At 36.6% G+C, this 15,933-nt stretch overlaps 2 protein-coding genes across 12 annotated transcripts in view; both read left to right on the top strand.

Moving 5' to 3' along the window:
- Positions 1-11,402, top strand: LOC103715438 (beta-glucosidase 18-like). Of its 3 annotated transcripts, none has more exons than XM_039116793.1 (14): positions 1-215; positions 3,927-4,090; positions 4,182-4,380; positions 6,561-6,627; positions 7,547-7,605; positions 7,992-8,067; positions 8,158-8,232; positions 8,391-8,478; positions 8,726-8,978; positions 9,248-9,363; positions 9,539-9,788; positions 9,999-10,101; positions 10,486-10,594; positions 10,937-11,246. In XM_039116793.1, exons 3-14 carry the CDS (start codon positions 4,252-4,254, stop codon positions 11,142-11,144), a joined length of 1,533 nt encoding a protein of 510 aa, XP_038972721.1. In that variant the 5' UTR covers positions 1-215; positions 3,927-4,090; positions 4,182-4,251; the 3' UTR covers positions 11,145-11,246. The 3 variants fall into 3 exon arrangements, with proteins under 3 accessions (XP_038972721.1, XP_038972724.1, XP_038972723.1); XM_039116796.1 differs by having other exon boundaries at positions 4,194-4,380; XM_039116795.1 differs by having other exon boundaries at positions 3,927-4,380; positions 10,937-11,402.
- Positions 11,403-12,798: 1,396 nt separating this feature from the next.
- Positions 12,799-15,933, top strand: part of LOC103698924 (UDP-glucose:glycoprotein glucosyltransferase-like) — a 193,991-nt gene continuing 190,856 nt past the window's right edge. For 7 of the 9 annotated variants that reach the window (XR_005507309.1, XR_005507305.1, XR_005507312.1 and 4 more), the window contains exons 1-5: positions 12,799-12,954; positions 13,238-13,325; positions 13,824-13,979; positions 14,901-15,338; positions 15,462-15,616. The gene's annotated coding sequence lies outside the window, so the exon portion shown is untranslated. The other 2 variants (XR_005507303.1, XR_005507304.1) reach the window with 2 other exon arrangements.

Below are 15,933 nucleotides of genomic sequence, written 5' to 3' on the forward strand. Positions count from 1 at the left end.
TTTCTCCTCTTCTCCTCCATTTCTTCTTCTCTTCTCCTTCTTCTTTCCAGAACTCCTTCCGACTTCTTCTCCTTCTTTCTTTCTTCTCCTTTCTTCTTCCACGAAGAAAGGAAGGCGAGCTCGGGAGGGAGGCTAGCGGGAGCCCACCCCATCGTGGGGAGCACAGGAAGGGCCTCCGACCGAGGATCGGCGGCGCTACGGCCATGGATCCACCGGTAAGTGGCCATTCCCTCCTCCTTCTTCTCTTCTTTTTCTTCTTTTTTTATTCTTCTTTTCTTCTTCCTCTTCTTTCTTCTTCTTTCCTCTTATCCTTTTTCTTCTTGTTTTTTTTCTTCTTTTCCTTTCCCGATTCATCAGATCTCCCCTCTTTTCCCACGAAGCAAGGGGGAGATCTCCCTGTCAGATCGCTCGGGAGGAGCTGGGCCGAGGCCGACGATGCCCGCGACCGGCTAGCAGCGCCCGCGGGACGGCTGCGGTGAAGGATAGTTTGGTCAACATCAGATCACCGCGCTTTGGTGATGTTGGAAACCCGTCCTCAAGGACGGGTATCCGATCACTGGACTGGACGGTGATCTAAAAAGTGGGGTGATCCGATATCACCGCCACGTAGGATTACTAAGATGAAACCAAACACGGTGATTTCACTTCATCCGGATCACTCTTGATCCTGCGGTTATCACCCCATATCAAACGCCCCCTTAAAAGATCCTGCGGTTATCACCCCATACAGCTGACATCCTCTATAAGCCGCTTTTCCAAACTCTGCAATTTTGACAGAAGTTATATTCTTTTGAAGAAATGTAATTCTTGACCTATTTTACACCATGATTATCTTAAAGCTGATTGTATTTTCCCTTTCAATAAATAGTTTGTTAATATCCTTGCTTTGGTGATGCAGTCATATGAATTATATAAGAAGCCTTTGATAAAGAAACACGGCGAGCAATTAAATGAAAGGCTAAAAGTAACCCTCCGTATTTTGCATGAATTTGCAAACACTTTTCCGCATCTCCAATTGCAAATAACTTGCCACGCATGTGAGAACTCATGCGAGCGTATATTTAGTCCCATATCGGTTATTCGCCGAGAAGATCTTGGGTACTTATACAGGATCAAAGAATCCAAATAAAATATTTTGGCTAGCCATTTTGGGTAAGATTCTGAATTGTTACAAATGGTATCAGAGCGAACTCAGCCCATAGCCTATGTGGACTATAAGACACTGCAGCTAAGTTTATAGAGGCTGATCACGTTGAATCCTTAGCTTGACGAGGACGTCAGGGTTTGATCGAGAGGAGTATGTGAGGACCCATGTGGGCATGTATTTAGTCCCATATTGATTATTCGCCGAAGAGATTTTCGGTACTTATGTAGGATCAAGGAACCCACATAATACCTTCCGGCTAGCCATGTTGAGTGAGGTCCTGGGTTGTTACAACGTATGCACAAGTGACAAGCTCTAACCCAATCGAAAGGTCGGTGGGTAACATAGCAACATTCTGAAAAAATGAACAATGGTTATTACAACAATTGAAGATAGAGAAGGATATTCGCAAAATCATGCAAAATGTAGAGGATTATTTTTTTTTAGCCTAAATGAAAATAGAGCGAACATATGAAACAAAAGACAATTGTGAGAGGATATTTTACTATGTTGTTCCATATTTGGTTAATCGGCCCATTACATTCTGCAAAATGAATAGAAAAGTTGTTCAATATATCAGCCACCATTCAAAAGATTTGCAAGTTTGCTGTTAAAAAAGGCAACAACTTTTATGCACGGTAGAGAATGTCAACTCAAGGAGACCCAGAGTTCTGAAAATATTAATGCAAGTATAATGAAAGATTTCACAATAGTGAGAAATTTATAGCTAACAAAACCGTTTGTTGCTTCAATGACAATCCAAATCATAACTTATATAACACACAGAGACAATCTAAATGGTTAGCTGTAGATCATCTTTAGTGCACGTTTATAGCCAACAAAGACAGCAGTATGATCCTTTGCAGCTAGCCGAACCATCTCCCGTTCTGGTGATAGTCCAAACTCCAAAATATGGTCAATAGAAGACAACTGCAAAAATACGGGGCATGCTATCTATTTCTCATCTTATTGGAGGGTGTCATGATATATTTGGCCGGGTAGAGTTAGGCTCTAAAATAGAAATGGAAATAAATGATTTCTACTCTAGCCGTTTAGTTGGGAGAAGTTTCATTTCCATTCCCATTCCCATTTTGGGAGAAATGGGAATACTCCAATCCCTCAAAATCCAATCCCGGCTCTCCCTCTAGTATTCAAAATCCATTCAGCTAGTTTACTTAAAAACATTGAGGATGCATTTAGTTTGCGCTCGGAATCGGAATTAGAAGTCGAATGGATCGAAATTAGAACCGGAATGGTCCTATTTCCTGGTACCATGTTAAAATCACCACTTATCCCAAAAGCTTAAGCTGATAAGATAAAGTAGATTTATTTATATATTTTATATTTTCTTACAACATTTAGTTCATGGCTGAAATCAAAATCGAAATCATATGTGAATATTGGGGGAGAGTTGGGATTGGGTTTTGGAGAATTGGATCATTTCTATTTTTCTCTAGAATCGGAATGAGATTAGGATTTCTTCTAACTAAATAGTTGGAATAGGAGTCACTTATTCTCATTTCTATTCTAGAGCCTAGCTCCCCCGACCAAACATGCCTTGATTTTCCAAAAATACGTTTATGTTTAATTGATTTTCTAACAATACCTCATCTCGCTATTCTGATTCCGGTTTCAGTTACGAACCATGCTCATTGGGAAATATGACCATTTTGATTTCCATTTTAATCCATTCCGATTTCGACTTTGATTCTTGTTGCAAGCCAAACACACCCGTAGGACCTGTTTGAGCATTCTTAAATGATTGAGGTGAAAATCCAATAGAAATAAGCTTGTTAGCCTATCTATTTTTCATTTTCTAAGAGCCTATTCAAACCCACTATAGATCCCAACCTTTGGGTTGCAAAAAAAAAAAAAAAAAAAAAAAAATCCAATAGAATTTGGGTTGGGTGATATTTAGTTGATACAAGATCGTGCTCAAATAAATGGCATGATCAAGTAGTTTTACGAAATTTTCAGCCTAATCCTATATAAATATGCAAACAAGCTCTTAATTGAATTTTCTTTCTCTTTTCCTATCTTACATGATTGACTCAAACATGGCGTTGACCATCTTTCATTTGGAGAGAACTAATGCTAATCCATAAGTTTGTGGATAAGAGTACAAAAATTACACATCAGATTAGAGGGGACAAATGCTTTTTTTTTTTTTTTTTTGTCAACCGCTATCCTCTTTTTTTGATACACTACTAATGTTATCCTTTAGAAGATAAATACTTCCTCGATAGGGAAACCGTAGGAGCTACGTAGAATGGCCACGTAGCGTGTCCGACTCCCTTACCACCTCCGACCCGGCGACGGGTCCACCATTTCCTAATCTGTACTCCACCACTCCTTGGCCGTCGGATCAGTGGTTTCGCACAGGAGCCGGATGGATCATCCAATACGCGGTTCACTCGGCCACGGTCCAAGCTGACTCGGACCGTTATCCATTGCGCCGGGAACTTGGAAACATAAACCACAGAACAAAAGAAAGAAAAAAAACGTAGACTTTAGATCAGGTTTGGAAATTTATTCTGTATCTTTTCTATGCACCAAATGAGGATAATTAGATATAGGAGGAAGGAATTGTTATTTATTTTTAAACCATTATTCTTGTCCTTCACCAATAATAACATTTGGGATAAACTAATCATAGGCTTTAGCTTAGCTTGTCCTTCCCCTCTAGTTTAAGCTCAAATCATGGTGAATGAGGCCTGTTTTGAGAACATGTTTAACATGGACGGACTTTTGGTCTAATAACTTTCTCTAGTGCACAATGTAGGTACCCAATATAAAATTGTCTTCAAATACTCTGAAATAGAGATCCCAACAACTCTGTACTATTAGATGGTCCACGTCCTTGCATTCATATCTGCTGTTCTACATGGGAAAATTCGTACAGAAGCAAAGGGGAAAATTAGTAGCATCACGGTCGAGCACGTCAAGGTCAGGATTTTTCTCTTCTTTTCTTGCGTGTGACAGTTTCTAATTTAGAACACCCAATCCCTCCGCTGTCTCTATATATACTCTTAACCAGGTGAATTCCCAGAACACAATCTTTCCCGCTCCTTACTCGTATCCACCCTGGATAAGTTTGGTCCTGAAGCATGGAGAAGAAGAAAAGCTCGGGGTTGGCATTTGCTCTGTTTCTTCAGCTGCTCTGCTCGGTTGCCGGGCTGGACCGGAGCCAGTTCCCTTCATCATTTCTCTTTGGAACTTCGACTTCTTCTTACCAGGTAACATCCATTAACTTGTATCTTTTGGTGGTCAAGCTTTTCGCCATAATTTAAAAAATGGCCGTTGAAATGACTTCAGAGGCCACTCATATAAGTATTCCTCTGTTTGTAGCTGTTTTTATAATCATCCTATTGTTCATATTAATGACTAACCTCCATAACAGCCATTATTTTCATTATATTCTTCTCTTTTTTGAAAGGATTTTTTTTCATTTTAATCATCGATAATGGTCTTGAAGGACTTGTTCTTTTTTTTTTCTCAGTAAGGAATATGAGCAAGGAATAGGTGGGCAGAAATCAACTGCACAAGAGTTGAATATCTTTTTATAAAAATATTTGTTGGCATCCATTCACAGACTGATTTTCCCCCCTACCTCTTAAAAACTTTTCATGCTCGGAGTAGAAGCAAGCAAACTAGAATATACTGCTTATTTTTGTAACAAGACCGAAATTACGATAAAAGGGTAAATGCTAAAAAGCTGCAAGCAAAGATCTTCTTTTTACTGCAGAAAAGATTAACAGGCTCATTAAAATGATAATTTTTTCAGTTTTCTATATTTAGTGGATTTAATTTGGGTGGTAAAAGAGTTGTTAATCACTCAATCTCTTCAAAGATTATTCAAGGAGAGATGGGAAGAAAAGGAGCACTCTTTTTAGGGTTTCACATAAACCAGATATATGGTGGACTTCTGGAAGAGGATGTGAGGAAGTTAAAAGAAAAGCTATAGTGTCTCAACCTGCTCCAAGAAAAAGTTTCAGGCTCACGAAAAGGTTGGTGATTTGCATCATAGATGCCCTGTCAAAAACATTGACATCCCAAATGAGGCCAATCTCTTGTACATCCAATTGCAGTATTTGACATGACGCTGGATTCAAACAATCTCTCTATCCATCCATCTGTTTGATTGATTTGGGTCCACAGCAGTACTTGTATAAAATTCTTCACGGGACTTTGCCGAGTTTAGGGAGGCCGTCGGTCCCACGCCTACTCGCCTAGTTCTATTAGACCGTACCTAGTGGTCGGTGAAAAGGGCATCACAGCACAACAACGGCTCTGACCAAATCTTTTTACTAGATTCTTATTTTCAAACATCATATTTATTTGCGACGTCACGTCCTGCGAGGTGGGATGAAAATAAGGGAAAGCAATTGAAAAGGTACGAGGGGTTACATGAGATTTTGTACGTGGAGAAATTACAATCGCATGTATCATACGCCAATCACAGACGTTCATTTTATAAACCTCCTTCATCATACACTCATCTTGATAATTGACCAAAAAAAAATAAACATTTGTCATTGGCATGATGCATCATCACATATGGTATAAGATATAATTTCTCAGACTTATATAGGCCCTGCAGTTATTTTCCTCTCATGCCCCTCAAATGCGACACAGACAAGCTAAATACGGATAAATTCTCGATCCGAAAGCAAGCCTACTGCATGAGTATCTATTGTTTAAGTTGGTAAAATCTTTTATTTTGGTCTCACTCTTACTTTCGTGTTTGATCATGCTTCTCCCTACCCTTCCTCCCCTTCGGTACTTACTCATGATGGCTCAATCTAATCCAAAACAGCATGAAACCCTGTATAACGGTCAATAGCTGAAGTTGATATTAACTGCTACAACAGTTGCAGTAGTCTTCATTTGCTCATCTTGCCTGAGCCCAAGGGAATGGGAAAAGATGCTCAACAATAAGAAACAACAGCATTGTTTGACCAATCACCATTCACGAGACAAATAAGTTGAATTTGATATTATTGTTTCATTTAGATAAGCAAAATAAAAGTTAAGTAACAGCCATTATTTAATTAACACAAACTGTAACTTTACATTCTCATTTTTTTAATATATATAATGTAGTAGATGCCTGTCAAAATCATTAGAATGGCCATTAATATTATAATGGCTGTTATTCTAAATCTTGAAATTCATCTATTTTTAATCTAAAAGAATTACCTGGATAGGTCTAGCCTAGGCTTGCTTCAGCCAGAACAAGCAAAATGAACCAAAACCAGAAGTGTTGGGTTCCTGGTGTGATGACAAATAATGAATACATAAAAAGAATTTTTAGATAAATTTAAAGGAGTTCAGTGAATTATAGGACCAATTATGATATTTGATATATTTCATAACTTGTTCAAAGGCTTTTTGGTGACTCACAATTATCTTTCAGATTGAAGGTGCATACCTAGAAGGTAACAAAAGCTTAAGCAATTGGGATGTATTCACTCATGTACCAGGTAAGTTATTTCCTTTTCCAAACTTCAGAAATGCTTGCAGTGCTTAATTGAGCTTCAGAGGATGGATAAAAAGGATTTTGGAAAGAAGAAATGGATATAAAGCTTCTAGCTTAGGGCTTTGGCATAGTATTCCACAAAATCTATGTGAACCAAAATTAGTTGAACAAGACTTTATGCCATTTGTGCCTCACCTCAAATGCCCCAACTAGTGGTCCATGAATTTATTTCATTCATTAAATCCATAAGCCGGTGCCCACTTCATGAAGCTCATGAGGTATGGCTAGCCACTTGCAGTCTAAGCGACAAGGACTTTACCTGCTTGAAAAGCTGACATTTTCAGTCAATTCTTCTTTTAAAAGAGAAAAAAAAATTAGAATTCACATTTCAAAAATCGAGAGTATATTATTAAGTTAGATAAACAATAAAAGGATGGTTATTTAAGTTGGAGGATCAGAAGTTTAGAACCATCCATTGTAGCTATTACATGCAAGTCTAGTATTAAAAACTGGGAATCTAGGAGCACCTTGGCCAGACTAGAACTCAGGAACTCCTCCAAACTAAGGAGCCAACCTGCTACTCAGGCTACAAATTGATTAGCTCAATTATCTGGTTTTACTTTATTTGCATTCCCTTGCGCCCTTTATAAAGATATAACATTTGAACTTGTAAGATTTTAATGTGTATGACATGTCAAACTTGTGGTGATGGCACAAGCAATCCCAACTCACGGCAATGGAAGAGCACAATTTGTTAGCTCATAGTTTTGTATTCTCTTAAAAATATTGAGGCATCATATATTTCTCAGAGATTAAAAATTCACGAAGAAAGATTTTTTTTCTCTTCCCTTTTCTGCAAAGATTTACTGTTCTAGATGGATCTTCAATATTTTTTTTTTTTTGCTTTTTGGTGTTTTATTCAGGTCATATCGAGGACAGCAGTGATGGAGACATTGCTGATGATCATTACCATCTCTACATGGTGAGGATTTTTTGGAGGCTTCGATTATCAGAATATTATCCACCACAATTCTTACATAACATTTATATGCTTAATAAGACCGACCACACAAACTATACAGATTTAGAATAGTTGCACCAAAAGATGATGCGGACAGGCAGGAATATATGGTGAAATGTTCATAACTACTGTTATTAGTTACTTAGGCTTATGAGACATTAAGTCATTACTATTGTTATTAGTTACTTTGGCTTATAGAGCCATTAAGTCATTGTATAAATTGAGAATTCGCTATTATGTGAGTTGTTATGCAATGGTTACTTAATAATAGTATTAAATATTGAAAGATTTTTTTCTCTCAAAATAATACCATAAGATTTGACTTACTGGAGTGTTGTTTCAAACAGGAGGATATCGAACTGATGCACCATCTTGGTGTCAACTCTTACAGATTCTCTATATCTTGGTCAAGGATTTTACCGCGTGAGTCCTAGTCTAATGATGGTACTTTAACATGTTCGCATTGACTGATGATTTAGTTTCACTAAGGAAATTTTGTCTATTTGACAACAGGAGGTAGGTTTGGGAAGGTTAATTCAGCAGGCATCGCATTTTACAACAGACTTATTGATGCTCTGCTACTTAAAGGTATTACCTCTTTTTTTTCCCCTTTTTTTTTGGCTGCTTTCCTTGTTTCATAGCATGAAATATGAATCTAAATTGCAAGTAAACTGAACGTTTGTCTATATAACAATTGATTTTGTAATATTAACATAGCTGATATTCCTTTTTTATTATTGATGCAGGGATGCAGCCATTTGTTACATTAAATCACTATGATATTCCTCAAGAACTTGAAGATCGATATGGTGCATGGCTGAATCCCCAAATACAGTATAATCTCTTTCCTTCACTACAAATCATCTTTCACTTCTCGCTTTTTTTTGGACAAATAATAAAAATATCCCAAGTATGTAAGCATTTAAGTGGGAGGATAATCCAGAAAATATGATACACCTTGCACACTGACACATACCAAGTGCTTGAGCTAAGTAGCACCTCATCAAACAATCTTGGTAGATCTAACTTAGCTTGTGACTGTTCTAGTTTCTTTCTTTTTTCTGTTTGTTTTCAAATGCAGGAAAGACTTCGGACATTATGCAGATGTTTGTTTCAGAGCATTTGGGAAGAAAGTTAAATATTGGAGTACATTCAATGAGCCAAACGTTGTTGCGACAAAAGGTTTTATGACTGGAGAATATCCTCCTCAACATTGCTCGAAGCCGTTTGGTGATTGCCTCTCTGGTGACTCAAATATAGAACCATATATTGCTGCACATAACATCATACTAGCCCATGCAACTGCAGTCGAAATATACAAAAAGAAATATCAGGTAGTAGTCATAGCAATAGAATCAAAGTGATTTTGCTTAGCTTTATAATGAGAAATAGAGGAAATAAGACAAGACAGAACATGTCTTTTAGAGAGATTTTGGGCCAGTGTATTTTGCAACATTTAACAGCAGCAACATAATCTCAAAAAAAATGCCTATATATATATATATATATATATATATATATATATATATATATATATTCTTCAAATCTATATTTATGTGATGGTGGACAGAATTTTACTTTATCTATCTTGTTTCTCTTCTAGGCAAAGCAAGGAGGTTCTATTGGCATTGTAATATCCTCAAGTTGGTTTGAACCACTTAGGGATATTCCAGCAGATCGTTTGGCAGTTCAACGGGCTTTAGCATTTGAGACTGCATGGTAAATTGATGGGTATTAGAAGAATACACTAAGCACTTAAACTATTCATTTGCGTATTCTTTGAAATACATTATGCTCCATTTACTTAAATGAGAGTTCCCATCATTTGCTGGTGCATTACATAAATTTACCTTAGTATTCATGATATCTGAGATATAATAACTCATGTTTGCAGGTTCCTCGATCCTATCGTATTTGGTGAATATCCTCCTGAAATGCGCCAGATCCTAGGTTTAAGATTACCAACATTTTCATCTGAGGATAGAAGAAAATTGCAATATAAATTGGATTTCATTGGTATCAATCATTACACAAGTCACTATGCAAAAGACTGCATGTTTTCTCCATGTGAGGAAGGCAGCACAGGGTCAACTGCATTTGTGATCAGCACTTCAGAAAGAAATGGCATTCCAATTGGAACTCCGGTAAGAACAGAAGAACAACAGTACATTTCTTATGCAATAGAATTAATCAGACTAGGAGAACTAGAATAATCTTATGTAATGCGAGCTTTAAGTGACAATATAAAGCTTTTAGAACTCTAGCATCTCGCACCATTAAGACAAAACCATTTGATTTAGGACTTTTTTGACATGTCCCGCAAAGTCACTTACCCATTGAATCTTTTCTTGCAGACTTCAATGCCATCTAATTATGTGGTTCCAGAGGGTATGGAGAAGATAGTCATGTACACTATGCAAAGATACAATAACATCACCATGGTCGTTACTGAAAATGGTAAGTAATGAAAAAGCGGAAGGGTCAAATGTCATCGATATGGATTTCCTATTATTGCTTATATCTTCATCGATGCAAATTTGCATTTCCTGTCATTTAAAAATTGATGATAGTTTTATGATTGATTAATTGATCATCTAGACCCACGAACACAGCTACTCTTTTTTAATGAGTGGGGAAGTCTTGTTCTTCTGGTTAGCTAAACTATGGTGTAGCCAAATATTTTGGTATGCAAATAGTCAAACATTTAGTCATGGTGCGAAAAGAAAAGTGTTGCATTTTCATCCTCTCCTCCTCTCTTTCCCCTCCACTTCTAACTCATAAACTCTGATTATTCCAATATCTATTTTAGTTTCATGTGGATACTAATATAGATCTGCACAGGTTGCGCACAAGGGAGTACTCGTAATGATCCAACAACAAATATGCTGAATGACAAGGACAGAGTGGAATTTTTGCATAGCTACCTTACTGCTTTGACTAGAGCCATGAGGTGATTAATAATTATTAGGCTGTTTCATTAAAGAATATTTTTATCTTTAGACAAAAAAATAAGATATTTATAAACATTGATGTTACATCCATAAGGAGACTTGTCAAATGCAATGAAACTACAATGTGTACAAGAAATTAAGGACATAATAAACATGAATGACTTCATAAAGAACAACATTTTGTAATGCAATCCATCTCTCTGATTTATAAAATAAAGAAAGTACTTCTTTCAACTTTGCTAACCAACTGCAAGTTATTTTCTGAATGTCATATACATAGAGAATTATTTTATTTTAAGTATATATGCAAAATATTTTGATACATGTTTGTGTGGTTGCAGGCAAGGAGCTGATGTAAGGGGCTACTTCATATGGTCTCTCCTCGACAATTTTGAGTGGCTCTATGGCTATACTCAAAGGTTTGGGCTCTATCATGTGAATTTCGAGACACAAGAAAGGACTCCAAAACTATCTGCAAAATGGTTCAAAGAATTCCTAGAAGGTCCAGAAGTAATTGAAAGGATGAACATAGATCTGGAATCTCTATGATCTATATAGTAGTCGATATGGAGTGTTGATGTCTTATAATGTAATATCTCAATTAATGGGCAGCATATGGAGATATGGAGTTAAAGATGGTTTGTCCATTCATAATCCAATCACTTTGCTTCCCTCAACCAAGTGAAACTTGTCAACCCTTGATTCTCACTGCTGGCATATTTTTGATGGCTTGGCACTATATATTTGTTATGCTGTAACAATATTGCTTTCATAAATAACATAGTTTTATGTTAGACAGAGATATGCAACCACACCTTTTATGCTAGAGGGAATGACTGAGAGGGAGAGAATCAAGCAGTTCTTGATAGGTATTGGTTGTTTACTCAACAGGAGAAGAACGGCAATCTGAGCTTTGTCCTTAACAGCTCAAATTTATGTGGTTCCAAGAAAATCTTGCTTTAAGTCATGACTGGCAATTATATACCAACAATTGGATGGAAGCCTACAATTCGCATTGAATGGATTGGTGATTTTGCACGACTTCTTGTCTGTTCTTCCCTCTGGAGAAAGATTCTCAAAATAATATCTACCATCTTGAGTCTCTTATCAATATTATGCATAATAATACTTTCACCTTAAGAATTTAAAGATGCATAAGAAGGTTGTGAACTGAAAATGAAGCCAAGGGATTTGATCCGACAGGTTTTTACGTATAACATTTGTAAGATGAATGATTTGCTAAAATAAAGTCGTATGACAAGATCAGATATAAAATCACAAGGCATAAACATTACAAAACCCTGGACAGTTCCTTACCTTGATAGATGGAAGTCTTTGGAAGAAATACTATCAGCTAGTAGCTATATCAAGAGTTTGATCTAATAATTTCATAGTTTATCAGAGGTGGATCTTGGCACCTTCCTTGATTAGGAAGCTAAAACAAAACACAAAACACAGAAAAAAGAACGTAATAGTTGATAAAGAAAACATATAGAAATTATATAATGAACCTTTCTCCATCTTCACCGCCGCAAACTCTATCAGGTTAAACAACAGCAGATTTATATCGAGCAATTTATTGTGTCACTTGGAATCACATCTCAAGACATTTATTAGCATTATAAGAATGTTTGGACTACAATCTGCCTACTCAACTCAGTTTTGAAAAGTAATGGAATTAAATATAGGTCTAAACTCTCTTGAAATTCACACTCTTGAACAGCATACCCTCCAATAGAATTGGTAAAGTCATTGGAGGTTGATATCAATGGGTTGGGTTCTGGTCCCACCCTCACCCAAACTTTAATCGGGTTTCCATCTTAATTCTCAAAAAGAAAAAGAAAAAAAAAAGTACATATAAGCTATTTAAGAAAGCATTCTAAAAAAAATCATTAATCTTCACTTGGTTCTTTTTCCGTAGTCGAGCAACCAATTCTGGAGAATAAGAGCAGGGCATGAGAAGGCCGAGAACGGCTATAGCATTGCCAAGATTAACCGATGCAATTATGATACAAATTCAGCTACTTTCGGTGGTTGCTTACTAAAAAAAAAAAAAATTAGTGTCAAAAGAATAAATTTTTACCAAACCTAATTGCACAATATTAATTTATATAGAAGTTCAAAATAAAGAGATGCATAATTCTCTTAAGGACAACTTGGGAAATTCGAAATAATTTTCTCTTAACCTTTTGAAATCGGAATCTGACAAGAAAGGGCTAGGATTCCGTAGCCTCCTCCAGCTTTCTTGTCGTCGCCTTCTCCCTTGCTTCTTTTTCTCGAATCCATCCATGGTGGCTGTCGTTACACCCAAATTGGAGTCCTCTCAAAAGCTTAGGAGTTTCTCTCTTCTTGAAAGTAGGTAACTTATTAAACCTTAGCTCTTCTCAATTCCAATCTACATCTATATCTCTTCGGAGACACCCGATAAAATTGAACGACACACTACGTTTATATGATCTTGTTGCCATTTTCTTCCTCGATCTAGGGCTCAATTTCACTCTTCTTTTTCCACTTTCTTGACAAAAAAATTGATAATTTCTTCATATGATTCTTTTATTTAGTGCTCCTTAAAGATTTCATAGGTTTTAATGTAAGATTTTGTTTCCTTTCTACTTTCTTTCACCATTCACCCCCTACCACAGCGGGCCCCCAACACCCACCTTCTCGGTCGTCTTCTTCGATGCCCCCGAGTCAGATATTTGGAGCTATCAATTAAAGAGGGCCAGGATGGTAACTTCTAGCTTCACCTGTTCTTATGGGAGTTTTCCAAGAATTTTAGTTTAGTGAAGTTAGAATTATGCATCTATTGTTTAGATGACCCATATCCTAGCTTAATCCCAAGTCAAGATTATGGTTCATCTTTGGAAAATAATAATTCGAAATTACCAAAAATCTGATGCGATCTAGCTTCTCAAGATTCATATTTACCTGATTTCTATACCAATAATCTTGATTTTTTTAAAAAAATAATTAGAAATATTTATACACACTCAAGTGTACAACACTGCTCTTGTATACATAAATTATCATTATCAAACTACTTGGCTTCTCCCTGTCATAGCATCTCTCTCGTGGCATCGTTTAAACTTCAAAATAATGGCTGTTAATTGTTTTATTTTTATAGTGACTGCCATAGCACTTTTGGATCTCTTGCATTACATACCATGTCTGAAAACAGAAATATAAAAAATAATGAACGCGTTAGAATGTTGTCATAATGTTCACCAGGACACGATCTAGGGTTTCTGTGGCATTCTTGATCTCTCTCCTCCTCATCCCGAGCTTCAACGGAGAGTTGTGTTTCGCCGAGAACTGTTGGCCGAAGAACATCCAGGTCTCGCTCCAGGCTAAGTGGGTCGACACTCCATTGCTGTTGGAAGCCGGGTAGCCTTCTTCTTGAATCTTTTTTACATTAATGCGTTACTTTTCTGGATTCCTTTTGGATATAATATGCACGATGAACTTTCGTAATTTGGAAAGTGAGGTATCTGATTAGATGTGTAAATCTTGAATGTTACTTTGATCTATTCTTTGTTCTTTTTTCGCTAAATAATTGAATTCATGACATTGTCAAGATCTTGTTGATTTTTTATTTGGAAGAAAGGATTGGTGCTCGCTGGGTATGAACATACTTGATCTTCTTTTATTGTTAGGGAGCGATTGGCCTGCCCTCCATTATTTAGTTATAAAATTCATATGCTACTTTTATTTGATCCTCTATTGATGTTTTCCCCTCTTAACTGTAAGTTGTGTCGCCAACAATAAACTTAATCTTGCCTATAAGATGGAATTTTTCTGATTTTGTAAAGAAAGTCAAGGAGTTGGTACTGAACTTATGTATCTCTGATTGCAAATGGTGTTAGTGATAATCTGGCATTGAGAATATCCCTTTATTTTAGGAAGAAGGCTTGGGAAATCTGCTGGTACAAGTGTAATAATTAACTTATCAAAAAGTAGGGGACTAAGATTTTCTTTTCCCCTTCCTGAACAAATGAAATTCCAAAGAAATTCAAAAGTAGGCTTACCTGATGGAATCTGGATGCTTGCCCTAGCCAAGAACTGTCTGTTGGTGGTAAGTAAAGGTGTGAGTAACTGAGAAATCAGTGACTGTGTTGTTCTCTTGCATGATAATTTTTGTTTCTGCTTTCAGTTTATAGTTGCATTGTTGGCACTGGTGTATGACGCATTGTTGGCATTGAAGTATTATTTTGCTTGTTATTTGTCTTTTAAGTTTATACCTTCTTTGATTAAGGAGCACTTCAGTTTGATAGGTTACTAAAGAATTATTACAACATATATCAACAGAGAATTGCTCTCTAAGGAACAGAAAAACCTGTTTTGGGAGTTTACTGATCTCTGGTTAGAACCAGATAAAGGCTCAGATTGTTTGACAGCCAAATGCTGCATTCACAAAATTGTGCATGATGGGCGCTTTTTTCTAAGTGAACCCTTGGGATCAGTTTTTGAATTTTCTCTTATGCTTCGGTTAGCATCTCCTACACTAGTGCTCTACTGGCAGTTGGCGGAGGATTCTTTATCTTCTTATCCTTCTGACGATGAAACCAACTCAGAACATGTTATGGGAGACTTGTCAGAGCCAATTTCAAGAGTCAAGGCAGAGCCTTTTCTCATATGCAGAAACCTGTGAAGCCCTGGAGGAAGTAGTTGCTGGGTAGATACTGGTAGTGCACTATTGTTCAATGTTACTGATCTTCTTTCATGGCTTGACACTTCAGCCAAACTGTAAGTCATATCCACCTTTTCTGTGTCTTTGTTGTATTTCTATTTCTGTTATTGCAAATCTTGTTGATCTTTTTTGCCTCCTTGTTATATAGTGAGGTTTTATGTTTATTTGGATTTCATCAGAGCTGTGGGATCTGCTGAGTAGGCTGAACTTTTTGATTTTGATCACATATATTTTGGTTCAAGTATTGCCAGTCCAGTTGCTATTCTATATGGAGCTCTTGGACCAGAATGCTTTAAAGAGTTTCATGTTACCTTGGTGGAAGCATCAAAAAAAGGTATTAACTAATGAATCGTTATTTATTTTATATGAACAACAGTGAACACAGTCCTGTCCCAGTTAGAATGAGATGGCATATTGCAATTAACAAGGCACATACACATTCCTGTCTCAGTTAGATTAAGATGGCATGTTGTTAAGAAAAAAACTGCAAAACCAATCTCTTTCCTTGCATGAAATATGATCACTCAATAAAATTTAAACTCACTGATTGTTCCATTGATTTGTCCTTAACATGCTCATTAGTTTTTTACATCAAATTTTAATGAAATTTAGCACATCTAGTGTTATCATGGAAGATTTACAATTACTTGA

Source organism: Phoenix dactylifera, chromosome 2, assembly GCF_009389715.1.
Source record: "Phoenix dactylifera cultivar Barhee BC4 chromosome 2, palm_55x_up_171113_PBpolish2nd_filt_p, whole genome shotgun sequence".
Lineage (NCBI taxonomy): Eukaryota > Viridiplantae > Streptophyta > Magnoliopsida > Arecales > Arecaceae > Phoenix > Phoenix dactylifera.

Excerpts from the sequence above, each read along its gene's own strand:
- LOC103715438 (XM_039116795.1), top strand. The coding sequence starts at position 4,252 with ATGGAGAAGAAGAAAAGCTCGGGGTTGGCATTTGCTCTGTTTCTTCAG. Across the intron at positions 4,381-6,560 it reads CTTCGACTTCTTCTTACCAG|ATTGAAGGTGCATACCTAGA; the intron begins GTAACATCCATT and ends ATTATCTTTCAG. Across the intron at positions 7,606-7,991 it reads ATCATTACCATCTCTACATG|GAGGATATCGAACTGATGCA; the intron begins GTGAGGATTTTT and ends TGTTTCAAACAG.